The sequence below is a fragment of the Crocodylus porosus genome, unplaced genomic scaffold, assembly GCF_001723895.1.
Source record: "Crocodylus porosus isolate Cpor-Errol unplaced genomic scaffold, CroPor_comp1, whole genome shotgun sequence".
NCBI classification, from domain to species: Eukaryota; Metazoa; Chordata; order Crocodylia; family Crocodylidae; genus Crocodylus; species Crocodylus porosus.
The window spans coordinates 30326867-30339650 of NW_017728910.1; the positions used below are offsets into that span (position 1 = coordinate 30326867).

General features: G+C 39.8%; 1 protein-coding gene across 4 annotated transcripts in view; it reads left to right on the plus strand.

Moving 5' to 3' along the window:
• Positions 1–649: 649 nt before the first annotated feature.
• LOC109308578 (phospholipid scramblase family member 5-like) overlaps positions 650–12784 on the plus strand; it is a 20898-nt gene continuing 8763 nt past the window's right edge. For 3 of the 4 annotated variants that reach the window (XR_002100643.1, XM_019532955.1, XM_019532957.1), the window contains exons 1-5: positions 650–859; positions 1193–1430; positions 5351–5502; positions 10065–10107; positions 11081–11301. Coding sequence is in view for 3 of the 4 variants with exons in the window: in XM_019532955.1 (XP_019388500.1) it covers positions 1418–1430; positions 5351–5502; positions 10065–10107; positions 11081–11301 (429 nt within the window). In the remaining variant the exon portion in view is untranslated. The remainder of the gene's footprint in view (positions 860–1192; positions 1431–5350; positions 5503–10064; positions 10108–11080; positions 11302–12784) is intronic. The other variant, XM_019532956.1, reaches the window with a different exon arrangement.

Consider the following 12784-nt stretch of genomic DNA (forward strand, 5'->3'; position numbering starts at 1 on the left):
TAGGGATGAATTTCACCCACTGGACGGACAGAAACCCAAGCAAGCCTCCCTCCCAATTCTATGGATTCAAGAGTTTGTGATATCAAAAGAAAGAATTTATTTATCAGGGAGTGTTTGTGGTTACTGAGATGGCTTGGCTCCACTTCTTTGTCTTGCATTCAACACCATTTATCTGCATCACTAAGGCAGCATTATGCTGTCGAGGCTTCTCCCCAACGTGTAGCAAATTCTCCAGTGAATGACTGATAAATTCCCAGGCAGCTTTGCAAAGCTGAAACCTGCCACATTACATGGGCAGTTTGAAGCCAATATGTTTACTACTATGATTAGAAGAATAATGGCCAGTAAACATCAGCCTGAGCTTGTGTTTGTGGGTATGTGGAAGGGTAGGAGCAGTTCCTGCCTGTTCGGCAACTTCTCTGAAGTGTTAACACTGTATAAATCCTTTTCAAATAATAGGATTTGCATGAATGTAAGAGCAGAATTTGGCCTACAATACCTTAATTCTCCTGACACTGTGCATAGACTGTACCACTTTAGCAGTCATGAATCATGTCTGTCTACAGATCACATGTGCATTATCACCATGGCGACTTAGGCACCTGAGGTAGAAATATGAGCTGGTAAGTCAAGGTTACTCTTGCTCGCAGGCTTTCTCTCTCTCTCTGAGTGCAATGCAGGTGCTAATTAGTATTGTATTTAGACATGGAGTTAGCTCCATCTTAAGCAAAATCTGCAATATTTTTATCTATTTAAACTAGCTCAAACATTTTACTCACCACTGCAGATCATAGACTATAAATGGAGGGCTTGCAATTTTCTTAATTTCATTTGGAGGAAACATCTGTGGCATAGGCAGGTAAATGCTACAAGTGTAAAATAAATAAAATAGAAAATGCTGAATATGTTTTTATGTCCTGAACTATAGAAATGCCATGGGTCAAAGAACAAGTCAGTCAGTTCCTTTGCCCTTAGTAGACGTCCTGGGACCATAAAACATGAAATGCAGAATTACAGTTTCTCTCGCGGAAGAATGAATACTTATATATCATGTGACAGAATGTTAGGTCTCATCCATATGTTTAAGCCAAAAGGCACATTAAAGTTTATTGTTTTATCTTCATGATATGACTTTCCTGTTTCCATTGGTGCAAATGACTTTAAAACGAATAATGTTTTTCTTGTTTGTTAGCGTCATCTCCCCCTGTTGTCCACTGACCTAAAATGCAGCATTCTGAAAGATGAGAAAGGCAATGCATTTCCTCCCAGTTCTTTTGTAAGCTGACATGAAGTAGACAGACACCTTCTGAAGTTTTGTGCATGCTGTGCTCTCTCTCTCTCATTTTTCCTTTGCTGCAACAAGAAAAGCCTTTTCTTTTAACCTGGCTTCCTTTGAAGAAGTGACTCAGGCAGCTTCATGGCCTCTCAAGGTAAGTGCACGTATAGTCTGTATTTTTAGATCATGTTTACAGAAAACTACAGTCTTGTGAATTTCAGCAATCAGCAGTGTAATGAAATGAGAACTGCAGACTAAAATCACATCATCCAAACAAGGTGGTTTTGACTCTTTAATTTTTCAGCATGTGAAAGGCTCCTAAAGAGGATAAAATCTAAAATAGACTGTTATTTGGATAAAATACATTGCCAAATGTAACACTGCACTCACTCTGAGATTTGTGTATTTATCTATCTGTGCTTGTATGTATCAGCACAGTTAGCACAGAATGCATGAGAAGGGTATGTACTGATTCCAAGGTTAACATAATTTGTGCACACCTATTCCATATTCTACTTTAAAAATACTGTGTCAGCAGACTGTTCTCATTTTCAACACTGGACACAATCCTGTTACAATGTAGCAAAAGAAATCACTGAAGATTAATTTAGTGAGATTAGCTATGTTTGGGCTCATTCTCGTCATGTCTTGTCTTTAGTTTAAGCCAGCTGGGATTTCAGAACTACAGCTGAACATTGCAGTCAGTTAATCTAAAAATCTTTCCAAGTCCGTTTTGCACATGCTACCAAATGCTACAACTAAACAGAAAGCGCAGGAATTTGGCTGTCCTTCACGTTCTTCCAACTCTGCTACAGTCACCTTACAGAGTATCATAGGTGTGCTGGGAGCTGAATTTGGCCCAGCTAAGAGTTGAAGCAGTTTGATATTTAGGTTTGCTATAGTGGTTCCCCATCTTTTTCCTAAAAATATAGGCATCATGATGCCAAGTATGTTGTTGATTTTTAAGGCACTGTTGTTTTATGTTTTGGGGTCATATTTTTCTCTTGGTGGGTAAGGACTTGTATACCTTTACAGAAGTTTTAGAGAAGAGCAGTAGTTAGCAGAAGCAGCATAGCTCTCAAGCACAGACTTTCCACAATAAAAGAGCATAGTAATCTACTTCTAGATAGAATCAGTATCTCTACAAATTATGATTATGTAGTGCACTCTGTTTATCATAAAGGAGTTTCAGGTTCAAATACCATAAGTCATATAGAAAACATACATATAAATTGGGAAAGCCTCAAAGTATATTATGTGTTCATTAATATTTAATGGATTTCCTATTTGATTTTTGAAAACTTAAATTTAACTAGCAAACCTGAAGTCAATAATTTTTCTTATTATTCAAGATTAGTGCTAGTACATGGCCAATGAAGCTTCTTGGCATTTCATGTAACAAGAGTTACAGCAGTAACACTACCCTATGAGGTAAAATGATGCTGAAGAAGGTATAAAATATTTATGACAGGGTTATACATATTTTAAAGGCCAGATAGAAATTCAAAGGGGTTATATCTTCTTCCTGTGGTCTCAGACTTTGAAAGAAACCAGTAGCTGCAAAGTTAAATTAAGATCAAAATATGATTAAACGATGAATCAGTGACACTATGTTCAAATACTGCTAAAGGATCTCATTTAAACCCACAAAGGCACATGAAAACTTCAGATTTAAAGCCAAAACTCTTTCTGGAACTAAAACCCCATTGTACCTAAGTGTTATCATGCAAATGATAGAAAAAGATCTTTTGGGGGCCCTTTGCATTATCTAAATGCACAGATTTAGTTTAATCAAAAGGGTTAAATTATGTATAGACAATAGGCACATTCATTGGGCACATTTATTTGTGCAACTAGCACAGATGAATAAACTCCGGTGCAGTTTGCATGAGAGTTTATTGCTCCTGGGCAGAGCATTTACATGTGTACCCAGAACTGCAGCACATAGAGCAAGGGCAGTGCAGTCCTGGCTAGCAAAAGGCCCAGGGGGTTAACCTGCCAGTGTCGAGCGGCTCTGCCCTAGTTCAACATGCTGGAGGGGTGGGGGCTGGCTGGGGCACAAAGGTGCTACAGTGCAAGGCTAGCTAGCAGGCAACTGCCACACTGTAGCACCCTTGTGCTCCAGCCAGCCCCTGTCACCATCTACATGTGCATTGCTGTGCATTAAACAACTCTGCCATAGCATAGTACTTGTGTCAGGCAGTACTATTTTACAGCAGAGTTAGTTTACTGTGACCTAGTAGTGACGTATGTGTAGACAGTGACACTTTACTGCAATGCTAATTAGTCAGCTCTACAGTAATGTGCACCTATGGATGCCCCCATTGTGTTTTCAACTATACCAGTATAACTGATGTAACTTTCCAGAGTTAATATATGTGCACTATTGGAAGGACCAGTATCAGAATCAGGCTCATAGAACAATTTTTTCACTGCTATTTCCATGACACCATAATGATTTTATTAGACGCAAACCTGCAACCACTTACTATTGTAAGTACTTTCAGTACCTTAAATAGAACTACTCAAGGTAATGAGCAAATAATGCCAAATAGTGTTTACAGGAACAAGCTGAAAGAATACCCATTGATGAAGGCTGTTTCCCCTTAGTGTAACTTTATTTTTTAAGTGGAGTCATGCTACTGAGGCTACAACTATTTTTTTTAAATCAATATGGAGAATCATACATGACAAAAGCAGTTTTAGAGCTGTGGTTCTCAATCTTCTTTGTACCGCGTCCCATTTGTAAACATCAGTGGTGAGTCCCAACCCAGTGCCCTTCACTCCCAATCCACTGACCCCTGCTGTTATGTATTGCAGTGTATGTATATATTATTGTTGAGCAGTTTATGTCCATTTGTTCTCGTGTCAATACTCTCCTGTTAAAAAAATTGCCCTGCCCTACCCTGTTATTTATTTATAAAGCATAATCCCTGTTTTAATGCCCCCCCCCAGAGGTGGGGCAGGGGGTGGGCACATGGGGAGGGGGTGCGTGTGTGGAAGATGGGGGTGGGGCCAAGCAGTCCCTTGCATGCTGGAACTCTGCCAGCCTGCAAAGAAAAAGTTACAGTTTCCCACATTTTTCTCCTTTAAAGGAGAATCCATTTTTAAAGTTTGTTGATCCATTTTTAAAGTCTGTTCATGACCCTTTCATATATTCTTGTAACCCATTTTGGGTTGTGACCCACTGGTTGAGAAGTGCTGATCTGAAGTACTTTATTATAGATAGTTCATTTTCTTACTAAAAAGTTATCTCGGATTATGTGATAATACACATTATGCGCCAAACAATATAAATGACATTACGTGCCAGGTAGTGTCAGTATATTAATTTGGAACTCTAGCTTATTTCTTTTAGGAAGATAATTGATGACAATTGGTTATCTTTGATGCAGTCCTGTTTATTCACAAATGGAGTACAAAGTCCTGTTTTTTTTCTATTCCTGATCCTAATAGGAATCAAACATGGCACACTGTTCCAATCCTGCTTCCTGACAGCCCTGAGCCCAAAAGCCATTTCTTAGCTTGTTCTCAAAACCACACAACAAGTGCTTCCCTAGCTGTCCCTGCTGCTTTTTAAATTCCTTCTCTGTGAGTTTCTGTGGTGTTTTTCCTGTTTTTATAGATACATACCTGGCTCAAATTAACTCCCCAGTCTCCAGCATTTTGTATTCAGCCCCTCTACCTATGTAGCTCAGATTCCAGACTGGCCTTCCATATGGCTTGGAGCTCTGCTAGCTTCAATCATATTCCACAAAATAGAGTGAAAGCTTCTGGTGTTTATCCTGGCTGAAACTGGGCAATAGGTGTCTATGAGGCTCAACACAATAGTGTAATGCACACATATATACTCTTTTTCTCTCATTCTGTTCCTATGCACATAATTGTATGTGTATATTTTTCAAAACACTGCAAAGAGCCACCATTCTTGCAAGTGTCTCAGGTTTGGTATTCTCAGTGAAGGCAGTAACTAAATGAAACACATAGAGAATATGCAGTCATCTAAGCACCATGTCATCATGTGCTAATCATCCAGCTTAATCCTGCATTAATGGTTTTTTTCCTTTTCTGCAGATCCTCAAGGCCACCCAAACAAAATCATTCAGGATTATCTTCCTGGTTCTTCAGACCTTCCTGACCAAAATAAGTCTATTGTACCAACAAGTGCCTGGAAACAAGCATCACCCCCTCATGACTTGCCTCCTGGCCTGGAATACTTAAACCAGGTCCTGTCGTCTTTCCATAGATTTCTTCAATAGCTTATGCTTGTGGGGGTTTTTTAAAATAACTTCAAAATGAGTTTAGAATTGGAAGAAAAGCCTGCCCTATGTTAATGCTCTTCATTCGTCCTCCAATAAGTGAACACAGCAGTTTTCGTTGCCCCCTCCCCTTCCACAGGTCATTATTTCTCTTTTTTTCCCCTTTATTTAGTAAAGGCCTGCTTCTATAGAAACCACTACCAAAACTCTTATTCGCCTCAGAGGGGTATAAAACAAGGCTATGCGAGGTGGGACTTTCATCTTTCATCCCATATACACACATCTGGAATAAGTGTAGGACTGTAAAGGGAAAATAACTATCTGCTTCTTTCTTACCACAGCAGACCCATTAAATGAATGCAGAGTAATCTACTAATCTGTGGGAGTTGGGATATCAGAAAACAATATGAAAATATATTTGGCAAATAGGCAGAAAAATTAAAAAAAACAACAATCAACTGCTATCTTATAAAATGAGTAAATAATACTATCTCTTTTAGTTTTAGGTACCAGGATATCTCGTAGATTTCTATGGTTATAAATCACATGCAAATTGTAGTATCCTATATTAAGGCATATAAATTGTTCATAATCTTCAAAAATATTTCCAGGAATGTATGTCTAGGGCATATCTGTGTACAGGACAGAACCTAAAGAAACATAGGCCTGGAAAGGACTCAAGGATCATCTGCTCCAACCCTAAACTAGTTCAGGATGTGCTATTCTTAAAGCACCCTAGCCATATGTTTATGTAGCCTCTTGAAAGCCTGTAGTGAAGGATATTCTACAGCTTTCCCGGGCAAATTCTGTAGACTGCCTCATTCTGTTGGAGTATGGTATAGTGTTCTGTTTTGGCCAAAGGGGTTTGTGGGCTTATTTTATTCTTTTATTGGATGATGTAAGAAAGCTGCCCTACATGAACAACTGGTACCTCATGAGACTGGGGGAGGCCACCATGGCAGTGAGCAGTGATCAGGTCCCCAATCACCACCCGCAGCCACCGGCGTTGGTGTTGGCAGCAGCAACTGGGGACTGCCTGAAGGCAGAGGTGTCAGCGGTGGGTGCCAGTCATGTCAATAGTGGGAGGAGGGGTGGTGAGTGGCAACCACACACAGAAGCTGGCGGCGGTTTCGGTGGTGGCCAATCTTAGGGGGGACACATGCTCCACTGTGCCCCCTCTATGCGTCACCTATCCTGCCCTGATACATGTTTTGATCAGAAGCATAACTGGCAGGGGATCTCTGCTGATGCCCAGGGCTCCAAAATCCTAGTTATGCCTCTCAGTCTAAAAGTAAGAAAGCTTTTTTGAGATGTAGTCTAAATCTACTTTGGTGCCTTCACTTTGCAGCAAGGAAGAACAGGTTCTTCATCTCATTTATGATAGAGAACACTGGTATCATTCCCTACTCCCTTAATCTCCCTCTCTTTAAACTAGATATACCTAGTTCTCTCAACCCTTCCTCACACAGCTTGTATTCCAACTCCTTTATTAGCTTTGTTGCTCACTTCTGGATTGTCTTCAGTTTTTCCATAATCTCTCTAAAATACAGAACCTGGTACTGCTCACAAGATTCCAGCTAAGGACTAACCAATGCAAAAAGCATTACTATCACTTCCCATGTTATTATACAATACTTCTGGTAAAGCAACCCACAACTGCAACTGGTGGGTTTTGGTTTTGTTTTGCAACTGTATCACAGAGTTCACTTGTATTCCTATCCTACTTGGGAATGAATTTTTGTTATGTATTACAGTGTATTTATATATTATTGCTGGTCAGTTTATGCCCATTTGTTCTCATGTCAATACTCTCCTGTTACAAAAATTGCTCATCTCTCCCCCTGCCCCACCCTGTTATTCATTTATAAAATGTAATCCTTGTCTTAATCCCTGGTTTATTATCTTGACCATAGCACCGCACTAAAATGGCCATGTTAGGAGCTTTTTCCCTCACAAAGTGCAAAAATACAGAATGGGAGATAATTATCTAGCTCCAGCTGGCCATGAAGGCTCTGGGAGCTTCAGTGGATCACAGATGTCTGACTTGCATTTACACTTGTAAAAATATAACCAGTAACTTTATAACCTCAGTTTATTTAGGCTACACCAATATAACTGGCATTCCTTTAAAAAGTGAAATAGTACATAGTTAGTCTGCTATAAATAATTTTAACAGAACCTGAGGCAAAGAGGGCTATGTAGACACTTATAAACCCTAGAGCTTTAGATATTTTAAGATGAAATCTGAAAAATCTCCTTGATTCTTGCCTGTCCTGATAAATGATATATCAGGGCAGCTTTCTTACAGAATCTAATAAAAGAATAAAATAAGACCACAAAATACTATTATCCTTACCACTCTATCCACGTGTTTATGCACTGTATGTAGCTAACTAATGCATATGCTTTTAATAGCCCAACCTCATTTTTTTTATCTGGTGAAAAACTGCATTAGGAGATGAACTCAGCATTTAACTATTGGGACACTCCTGCAATCTTCAGGATGGTTAGCAATCTATAAACTATTGCTTTTTATCACAGCAGAGCTCTATACTAAACTCTCTTAAGCTGCAAGAGTTTCTGTTATATCTTAAGAAATTTAAACTGCAAGTAGTGTGTGTGCTTGGGAAAGTGTTTTTAAACACAAATGCCTTATTCAGAAATCACTTACTGGAGTGTGTGTTTCAGAGATAAGTGAAAGGGCTACAGAAGCTTCCTCACCAGCTTCTGTCTAGAAACTGGACCAGTCCCAGGGGGTGATTAGAAGTGATGAATGGCTGCAAACTGCTTGAATATTTATCAGGCAAAGTGTGCCAAAATAAAAGCAGTACACAAATGCTGAGCATGATAATTCCATAAGGTCATCAATTCTTTCTTCAGCCATGACAAATATTTGGTTATTGGAATTTAAGGAGAATAAAAGGAGGGAGGTCTTAATTTGCAACTTGGTCACCTACTGTTGAAGTTGACACTGAAGTAACATTATATTGATATTAATCAAATTATTGTCTTCCCCCACCCCCCTCCACCCACTCCTCTCCTCTCCTCTTTGGACACACACTTCCCAGAAGAGAATAAGGCTTGAGAGACCATAATAAACTACTGCAGCAGCTCTGAGGAGGGGAGTCAAAGACACAAGGCAAATATTCACTGTTTTTCCTGGGGTTAAAGTCTATGTTCCACTTGTATGCTAAGGAATTATGTAATCAAGTTGACTTTATTAGGCCCCAGTATAAATGCAGAAGTCAGCATTTTTTTCTTTAGAGTACAATCTTAAATGTAGTATGATAGCGTGATATGGTTATGCTGCCTCCTTGCTTTCAGCATGGCCTTGTATGTGCCAGCTGGGGACCCATTCATATTGGAGGAATTCTCAGTAAGGGAGACAGGGCTGTATTACATGCAGAACAGCAAGAAGGGGTTGGAATGAGGGAGAGAGTCAGGCTCTGTATCTTTCTATAAATTGCTGCTGGCCTCATTTTGCACCTGTGGAACTCACATGCTCATTGGTGTCAGGTACATGAATACGAAACATGAACATCACACTTTCTATCTCTATGGCCACTAGGGGTATGTGAAAAGGGCCCTGTTCTATTCGGATTCAACCCAAATCAGGGAGAGTGACTCGATTCATTGATTTGGATCACTATCCCTGATTCAATTTGGCTAAATCCGAATCTGAAAATTCAATGCTGATTTAGAGAAACAGAGTTTCAGCTATAGACACAGCTTTCAATGTTTTTTCTACATACCTCAAGGTACCAGGCACAGCTTGTGAAGACTGCAATGCTGGGACAGATGGAGCGTCCTACAGGAGCATGGGGGGGGCCCCCTGCGTGCTTGGCAGCGAACCTGGAAGTGGACCGGAAGTATTTCGCTGGGAGGTCCTCCTGCATTTCCCAGCCGGCAATCAGCTACAGGGGGACCCCAGGTGCCTCCCCCCCCGACCAAGGAAACATCAGTCCCTGTGCTGGGGGGTACGGGGGGGGGTGGGGGGGGGAACCACCAGCATGCTCTCTGATGGATCCCAAAGTGAACCAGAAGTGCTTCTGGTCCACTTCTGGGTCTGCTGCCGAGCGCGCTGGGGACCCCCCATGCTTCTGTGGGACACTCTGTGCACCCTAGCATCGCAGCATTCACAGGCTGCCTGGTACCTTGAGGTATGTAGAAAAAATATTTAAAGCTGTGTCTATGTCCAAATCATCAAATCTTTCTGAATCTCTCCAAATCTGATTCAATTCAGAGTGATTAAAGGGTCCTCTGATTCAGTTTGGATTCAGAGATTCGGCCACCAAATCTTGTTGACTCTCCGCCAAAACGAATCAGGGACCAAAGCTTCAGACAGCCCTAATGGTCACCTTCTTCTTAAGTGAGTTTAATGTCTTTGTGAAACAGCAGGATGACTTAAGATTTTCCCAAATACCTCCAGTTTCTAGTGGGGCACTATGGTGATCAGTATAGCAGCCCCAAATCTCTTTAAAGTTGGCTGGTTCTCATCAGGTTGTTTAATTTATTTTCACTTCTAACAGCTGGACCAGATAATCATTCACCAGCAGGTGGAGCTTCTTGAAGGTACAGTTTATTTGAGTTTAACTCTCACAGTGCCAGCTTCCAGATACCTCTGAAACTGGAACATGAGTACAGGTCTGATCATATCCCACTGAATTCAAATTTAAACACTCTCATCAACCCTCATAGGCAATAGATCAGACCTCTGATGTACCAATAATTTGGTGAAAATTATTTGGTTTATGATTGTTCTACAACAATAAAATGTCACTATAAATATCTACTCTAGCTATAAAAAATATCATCCTAAAGGAGTCGAATGGGACTTCTAACATGTATATAGTTACTCATGTTCATTAATGTTTTTGGCACTGAGCAAATGTTATGCCTTTTAATTACAATTCTTATGTTGGCAAGAAAGCAGTCGTTGACCGGATAGGTTAAAGAAACACATGAGCAGAAGTGATATGGTAATACATAATACTTTGCATTTACATACTGCTTTTCAAATTTTAAAGCAAGTGCAAGTGAAATGTCACGTTTCTTGTTTCATGGGGTTATTTTACATTGCAAATTGGCTTAGGGCCTGATCCTGACCCATTGAAGTATATGGGAGTTTTGCCACTGAATTAGGGTAAAGTCATCACTAATTTGTGTCTATGAAAAGTAATGAGTCCAAATCAATCTTCTGGATATAAGCTCCAGATATTCCTCTGAAATTCCTAATCCATAGAATGAGGTGAAACTGAACTCTATGATCTGACAATTCCCACACTTGTTTCAAAATACAGATCAGAAATGCCCTAGTTGGGATGATCAGATTTAACTCATGGCTGATTATTTTAGAATATTTACAGAATTGAGAATTGCATCTATTCAAAGGATTTTTCCCCCAAATCATCTCTGCTCTATTGATCTTACAATATACATTGTAGAAAGGGATTAGAGGTGTGAATTTGGATCCAACCCTGGGTTTGATGCTTTTGGTTTAAATATATTTTACTAAGGTAACTTGCAATCTGTTTTGCTTTATTAGCCCTTCTTGGCACAGAGACATCCAGCAAGTATGAGATAAAGAACCATTTGGGAGAAAGACTTTACTATGCAGTGGAGGAAAATGGTTGCTTTGATCGCAACTTTTGTTCTCCTTTACGGTCTTTCACTATAAGGATTGCTGATAATGCTGGCCGAGAGGTGATTACTGTGAACAGACCCTTGAGATGTAACAGCTGCTTGTTCCCTTGCTTCCTGCAAGAGGTTAGTGAATGATAATAGCACCTTTCATTTAAGTGTCTCAAATTGTTTTACTAAGGTTAATTAAACCTCACAAGAACTTCTATGAGGTAAGCATTATTATACCCATTTCACAGGTATGTAAGATATACAGAGGGAATTAAGTGCTCTGCTCAGTTTTATGTGGCAAAACAATTTTAGAAATGAAAAATGGAGAGTAATATGCTATACAGATAACTGGACCATATATATCCTGCTTCTTTTTAAAAATGATCATTCCCTTAAAATGATTTCAGGAGTTTTCTAAAATTGGTAGTAGGTAATTGGTGAGGAAAATAATTCTTTATTGAAATATGACACTGTAAATACCAGGTAGCCAATGGCTAGAAAGGAAGGTGTGACTTTGGGCTGCATTCAGATTGTGAAGATGAATTAACCATTTGCATATATGTTTTTGGCACACAATAGAGATAACCTGAATGATACAGTTAAAGAATTGGTACTCAGCATGGATAATATATGCCCCAGTTCTGCTATGAGGAACATGCTAATGCCAGTTCTCAGGAGATGACTTGGATGTAATGTGTATGACGACTTGAGGAGAAAGCAGCATAGATTTACTTTTTATAGATTAACTAAACCAGAAAAGCACAAGTTTTTGTAAGCAGCAGCTTACTTCCCCAGATGCTGAGAGGGGACTGCAGGAAGCAAAGCTTCTAAACACAAAGCAGTGATTCAAATACAAGGAGCATTAGAGGAGCAGGGCCATCCTGTGCATGTTGAATCTGTATTTTGGTAGTTTGTTTCATTTTGCCTTTTTCAGTTTAAAGCAGCACAGCCATGTAAATTCATTCCAAGCCTCAGAATGAAAATATCGTGCTGTCCTTAAAATTGCACACCTCTCGTATTTATTAAACATCTTAGGTAAAATCCCAGCTCTGTTATTAGGAAATGGCAAAATTTGCTGATAAAACAATCAGAATATCACTGCACTGGCTGGCAGACTGCTTGCTCTTTGCTATGTTGTAAGTACAAATGCAGCGATATCATGTATACTATATAAACCCAGATAATCCATTGATCCAGGCACCCAGGTGGACTGAAGGCAAATGGGTGGGTTTAAAATCATAGGCCATGTGTAGATGAAACAAGGGGCACATGTGCACAACACCTTAAAGTGGGTTAAATGCCTTTGCACCGTTTTAATCGTGTTGTTGTTTGTACACATCAGTGGTGTATTATACAGTAATTCCAACCGCTGTAGCTCGTAGGCTACTACTGTATTAAGTTGATCTACCAAGCATTTTTAAAGTTGGTTCAGTGAGAAGAGTCCAAGATGCCCACTAAGCAACCCTTTAATTCAAGGGTGGACAAAATGCAGCCCAGGAGCTGGATGTGGCCTGCCAGATCATTCTATCTGGCCTGCAGGGCCTCTAAAAAATTTAGAAAATTAATATTTATCTGCCCTGGGCTGCCTGTCATGCAGCCCTCGATGGCTTGCCAAAAC